The following is a 6,087-nucleotide window of genomic DNA, read 5'->3' as shown; positions in this document are numbered from 1 at the left end:
TATATATATATATATATATATATATATATATATATATATATATATATATATATATATAAATTTTTTTTTTTTTTAACTAATTTTCAAGGCTGCACTTTTATAAAAATGAAATTGTCCAGAGAGCTGTTCTAAAAGAAATTTCTAAACAAAATGACATATAAATCTGTCTAAGTCTAAACATTAAATAGAAGACATTCAGTGACCAATCTAAAGATCCCCTTCAGTCTCCTCCAAGTGGGGCTATTAACACCAGTGGGTCAAACCCAGAACAGATCTCACCTACTGTACAGAATAATATTTAGTTTGGAACATTTAAGGGATCTGGTACTAAAATGGTTGAAATCTTAGCTTAAGTATACAAAAATACAACCAAGATGCCAGCATCTAACTACCCATTCAACAATGATGACTTCGAAACAGAAAAGTAAAACAAAAACTATCAACAAACCCCATAATTTGAGCTGAACTTCATTTCACTACATCAACATTCCCTTAAATCATAGTGCATTTATGGTTATAAATATTTAATAGATACACACACCTGCACACATATATAAACATTTATATTTGTAAATTCAGATCAACAGCCTGATGTCATTTTTCTAAAGATGTTTTTTTTTTTTTACCTTTCATTTTTTTTACATGATATCATATATTATTGTTTTTTAAATAAAATATTTGAAGTAGTAACAAGTCAAGCTTTCCCTTTCCCTCCATTTCCAGATGTTTTCTACCTGGAGCAGCTCCCTCAGTTGCAGATGTGTCCCCTGATGGGGCGGCAGGAGCTGCTTCCTCCTCAAAAACAGCAGCTGCTGCCTCAGCTGGTGCCTCAGCAGGTGGAGCTTCTGCAGGTGGAGCAGGTTCAGGCTCTGGAGCAGGCTCAGGTGCTTTCTCTGCAGCCTTTTTGGCTGGAGACTTTTTAATAGGTGCAGGTTTGCTAGGCATTGCTGACACACCGACAGTGATCTGTATGAGGGTTGGGAGGAGTCCTCAGTAACATATAAAGTGTGTTGGGGGGGGACTCCACCCATCTCCTAACTTACCTCCCCTACTAACTCTTGTATTTATCCCTACTTGTCTTCTTCCTGGCAACAACAGTTGCTGAAATACAAATGAAGCAGTTCTACTTATTTTTATTTAAAATGTTTATATAAAAAATAAGAACAGGCTGATGCTATTTTATAACTTTCTACAAAAGTGATTGAATGCTGAAGAATGTAATTTTTCAGAGAGGTAGATTTTTTCCAATAATTACTTTCGTATTTTGTTCTTTTTTTACAATGAATCTGGAGAAACAAAATTCTTTCAGCGCTTTTTTTTTATCTTAAGAAAAATGAAAACTAATATGGTCTAGAATGGCTTATGCAGTATCAAGGCAACATTACATCTATGATAAGAATACCATAGATAACAATAACCAGTGGTTCTGCTGAGGTGTTTAGTGAACTTAATTTGCTTCCTTTGTAGTCTTCACCTTGTATGCACTGTTCATCTCCTTCACAATCAGTAGAGGTTCGCTCTAGCTGAGCTGGCCAATCAAGCAAAGCGATACCATAAAGCAGGACTTGGTTCGTTTAGCAGTAGGGTGGGGAGTAAAACAACCATCTCCATAAAAGCTTGAAGGCGGCATGAAGACATGTAAACTGTGAAGCACTGTCAGCGAACATCATCAGATATCATGGCTTTCTGAGCATCACTGACTGTGAAAACCTCACCCTGCATCTAAAACAGCTTGGGTTCTGTGTCTCATTACTGTTCCTCCAGACTCAAGGACTTTAATTGATTTGACCTAAGATTGTTACCTAACATATTAATATAAATATATACCAGCTTTACATAAAATAAGTCTTTTTTTTTTTTATCAAATAACATATATTATCTTAGTGGTATTTTGATTTTCTGAAATGTTCTGATATGCAATCAGAAAATATTTGAGCTACATAAGAACTAATTTGAATATATCTTACAAACATGTTCTTTAGATGTCAGGAAAGTGATCTTTTAAAATGATTTTAGGCGTTTGTTTTGATATGATTTTTTGCAGAAATGCATTTAGCTTTAAACTAACCAAAAGAACAGAACAAGCCCAATTCAATGATGCCCCCTAGTGAGCAATAAGGTGCAAACCTCCAATCAACAGTCACTGGTGAGAAAAATGGCATGACTTTATTATGTCCAGTGCTTAAAGTTAGACATATGGAATTTGATGAGATTATTGAGACATGACATTTCATGAAGTCCACTTTTAATCCAAGTGCATCTTCCTGCAGGAGGAAGACAATAAAAATCACAGGACGTCCTTTTTTTTCTGCATCAACGGGCAAAGCTCTTCTTTGATCTCTCTTTTCGCTTCAGTGATTGTAGTCGCAGATGCAGTGGCTATGTACAAGGTTTACAATAGTAATGTCATTCATGTACAAAAGAGAGAACATTTTTACAAATATAAGAAAAGAAAACAAAAAGAAAAACATGATTCTGTTTTAAAAAAAAACACAAAAACAAAAAGAGGAAGAGTCCCAGTCATTAAAAGATCTTCGCTCTGATACGGTTAAAGTGTGGTACTGTAGGTCCAATACATGAAAGGAATATTTGGACATCTTACTGCTCGCCCGAAATCTCTCAGCCTTGAGATCAAAACTGTCCAATTGCACACTAACAGCCCATACGTGATGCACATTCTTAAATTCTGACATGTATCACATTTGCAAAAAAGCTCATCCAGGTCCAGTTGATTAGAACCCAAACACCAGGTCACCGCTTTATAAAGTGACATCAGAGTAGGTGAGAGAATGTCTCCTCCAAATCGAGGCCTCCAGGTGGGAGCAAGCAGCTTGACAGCAGCTTTAGGCCAAACTGGGTTTCAGGCACAGATAGACTTAGGCATCAGGATTTTACTTTTATACCTTCAAACAAAAGCAGAGGAACATCTTAATAGAATATGGCAGTCTGAGGTACATTAGGGTTGAGGTGGGGTGCACCGAGTTCTCCATTACCAGCAGTTTCCTCTATCTTCACCTCCCTTTATCACATAACAGTCAGATAGGAGCAATAAATACTGTTTCTTATTTTTAACAAATATTTTGTGCAAAAAGAAAAAAAAATAGGGAAAAGGGTTTTAGTTGAAAAATAACTTAATGTGTTAATAAAGGCTTTCTTTATGTTTGGAGAAGAAAGATCTTGTGATTTAAAGAGCAAAGAGGAAGTAAATTATTCATGATGTCATTTTGTTGAAATGCATCTTCGCCAGGCAGGGTACACTGTAAACACAGAGTACCCTGCCTTATATAGCTCCCATGCTGAAATGCATGTTATCTGTTGAGGTGATGGATGAAGGTGACTAGAGTACAAAATCCTACAAAATCAGCATCTTAAGTTTTATTTTTTTACAACACATCTATGTGTTTAAAAGGTGATCTGAGCAGAACATAGGTTCCTTTAGTCCGCATCTTTGATACGGATGACGGAGGCTAGAAGGATATCCAGCGTAAAAACTCTGCCAAGTCTGTGCACAAGTTTTTAATGACTTGCTATTGTGACCACAAAATAAGAGAGCAGCCAACACAACCCACCAATGCAAGCAATCATAGTCAGAGACAGTAGACTTGATCAACAAGCTGCTATTGTATCTGTGTTTTATTTCTGCAGAAAAGAAATTAGTTAACTAAGACCAGTGAGGCTTTGCAGAGTCTAGTTGATAGTCATCCATGCATGTTCCTCTTAGAGCTGCACACCTTGGCAAACTGATCTACAGTAAACAACAAAATTAACATTCAAGGCCATGTTCAAAAATGTGTGTTTTACATTTCTCATAACCTAGTGAGCACCTTATCAGGACAAACCACTCAAACAATGAGACAGGGCCCAGTAGATGCTGCCACCTGCTGGATTTCCTCATAAACTGCACTTTTAAGTTATGCCGGCACCCCCTCCATTTCGACACATTCACTGACTATGCGCTCTAAAATTCCATTTTCAAAAGTAGAAAATAAAGTGCATTTTGGCTGCTGTCCAGTGATGGTCCAACTCATTGGGAGCCGATAACACAATCAGCTGAAATGAAGTGCCTGCCTTCAACAAAAACCTGTGAGCACCAGTAGCTATTAAAAAAAGAACAAAAAAAGGGAAACATGGGACATTTTTAGGGTTACTGTAATATTTTGCGTCATACATTTCCTTTCACCATGCACTTGCAGATTAAACAAGAAAAAAAAAACCATATGGGAAAAACTGAGGCAAGAGAAAGAATCATCATTTTGTCAGTTTGTCTTCCCAGTCCTCCTGAAACAGGGCAGAGCAAACCCTTAATTCAAAACCCTTTTTTTAACACTAGCTTTGAAGCTGCTCACTGAGCACAAAACATGTTAACCATAGAGTCCTTTAAACTCTTGTTTAATCCCAGTTTACACCAGCTCAGAGTGTAGTCTGCAGGCTGGGATCCAGACAGCCTTCTCTCTCTGGAGACTCAATATAGTTGGCGGATTCCTGGAGTTTCAGCAACATGGCCATCTGGGAAGCACATTAAGACAGAGGAAAGCAGAGTAAATCATTCAATCAACACCATTTCCTTTAAGAATTTAGTTCTGTTAATAAAATTAAAATGATTTTTTAAGTATTGAATTTGCTAAAGTGGTTCAACTAATTTATAGAGCACTTTTAGTTAATAAACAGTCCATGATACACTTCAACTGTGAGTGTGAATTCTTTAATTTTTCAATGCCAAATAAAAATTTTCTACTTTATTTCAGAAAAAAACATCAAAATGTCAAAACACCCCTAGTATTAAAGGGACCACAGAAAACATAATTGATTTATGGTACCATTTTTTTCTACATTCAACCTTGAAAACAAGTATATATTTTTTTAACAGATGCTTGTTTTACAAGTTTTCCGCAAGTAAATTTGAATCTGCCAGGTAAGGCTAATGTGACTTAAACTATCTGATGTGGTGAGTTTATAAAATATCTGTTATGTCCTGTTATTGCATGAAAAGGACAGAAGGGGGAGCTCTGAGTATGTATGTGACAAAAGATCCTGTATGTGGAGGAAAAGGAGGGGACAATAAAGTAAACAAAGAACTTAAGCTGAACTATGTCTGATGCTGCTTATTTTCCAGCATTTGAAGCTATTAACACCGCAACAGTATCAGTACCAGTAGTAATTACGGTTCACTCACCAGAGGGTCTGACTCCAGCGTGCTGGGAGGAGGTGTATCTTTGGAGGGCTTCTTCTCGTCACTGGGCAGCCCAATACTTGGAGGAGGGAGGTGAAAGAGCCTGGCCTGGTCTTGCTGTGCATTTGGCCATGGGAGAGTACCTCTCACCCACTCCACTGGATCCTCCCACACGGCTTTCTGACCATGGACCTTGGAGAACAGACAGATACAAAAAAAGTGTTTCTAAAAAGGGTTACATGTTAAAAAAAAAAAAACACTTAGGAAGTAAAAGTTTGCACACCTTGATGCCATCTTTGGCTCCTTCTTGGAGGTATGGTATAATGGAGTGGTTCCACAGGTCAATGAACCACTGCCTGAACTCTTTTACTGACACTGGGCAAGATAGGAAGAAGCAGGGACCTGCAGGGGAGAAACATATCCAGTTAAACCTTTCTTTACCTTCTCAATGGACCTACAAACCATTCCAAACTAGGTGAAGTTAACGCAGAATGCTCTCACCTATGAGAAAGTCTGAAGTGCTGTGTTTTTCCAAGAAAGCGTGGAGGTGGTACCAGAGCTGAGGGATCCAGTCGAGGACGCGTAGAAGTCCCTGCCGCTGTGGGGATTCCTGCTCTTCCTCCTGGTATGTCTCCACAGCTTTACGGTGCAAGTACCTCAGCAGGAACCCATTTGCTGGTTCCACATTATTGGAGAACGTAACCATCCTATTTCACATTTAAAAAGCTATTATTTTACTACCCATACTTCAAGTAATTTATCTTAAATATACATCTGCAGGACTCAAGAGTTTATCAGTAAAATTGTGAATTTTAGGCCCTTACCTGAAGCTAAGGTGCAGTCCGTGGTTAGATGTCATCTTCATGGGTTGATTGGTTGTTCCGATAATGTAAGGACTAAAATATAAACACAAATAA

The 6,087-nt window shown here is 37.7% G+C and overlaps 2 protein-coding genes across 11 annotated transcripts in view; both read right to left on the bottom strand.

Moving 5' to 3' along the window:
- LOC107103762 (myosin-binding protein H-like) overlaps window positions 1-969 on the bottom strand; it is a 19,504-nt gene extending 18,535 nt beyond the window's left edge. For both annotated transcript variants that reach the window (XM_015403577.1, XM_015403578.1), the window contains exon 1: window positions 735-969. In XM_015403577.1, the coding sequence (XP_015259063.1) occupies window positions 735-945 (211 nt within the window). In that variant the 5' untranslated portion in view covers window positions 946-969. The remainder of the gene's footprint in view (window positions 1-734) is intronic.
- Window positions 970-2,154: 1,185 nt separating this feature from the next.
- The window catches only part of LOC107103765 (neuron navigator 1-like), a 96,349-nt gene continuing 92,416 nt past the window's right edge, over window positions 2,155-6,087 (bottom strand). For all 9 annotated transcript variants that reach the window (XM_015403582.1, XM_015403581.1, XM_015403584.1 and 6 more), the window contains 5 exons: window positions 5,995-6,066; window positions 5,672-5,877; window positions 5,454-5,572; window positions 5,174-5,362; window positions 2,155-4,506 (listed from right to left, as the gene is read on the bottom strand). In XM_015403582.1, the coding sequence (XP_015259068.1) occupies window positions 4,411-4,506; window positions 5,174-5,362; window positions 5,454-5,572; window positions 5,672-5,877; window positions 5,995-6,066 (682 nt within the window). In that variant the 3' untranslated portion in view covers window positions 2,155-4,410. The remainder of the gene's footprint in view (window positions 4,507-5,173; window positions 5,363-5,453; window positions 5,573-5,671; window positions 5,878-5,994; window positions 6,067-6,087) is intronic.

This window comes from Cyprinodon variegatus, unplaced genomic scaffold (genome assembly GCF_000732505.1).
Source record: "Cyprinodon variegatus isolate N-32 unplaced genomic scaffold, C_variegatus-1.0 Scaffold1524, whole genome shotgun sequence".
In the NCBI taxonomy this organism is placed as follows: Eukaryota; Metazoa; Chordata; class Actinopteri; order Cyprinodontiformes; family Cyprinodontidae; genus Cyprinodon; species Cyprinodon variegatus.
Note: the sequence above shows the minus strand (reverse complement) of the source record. Positions and strands in the feature narration are given on the sequence as shown.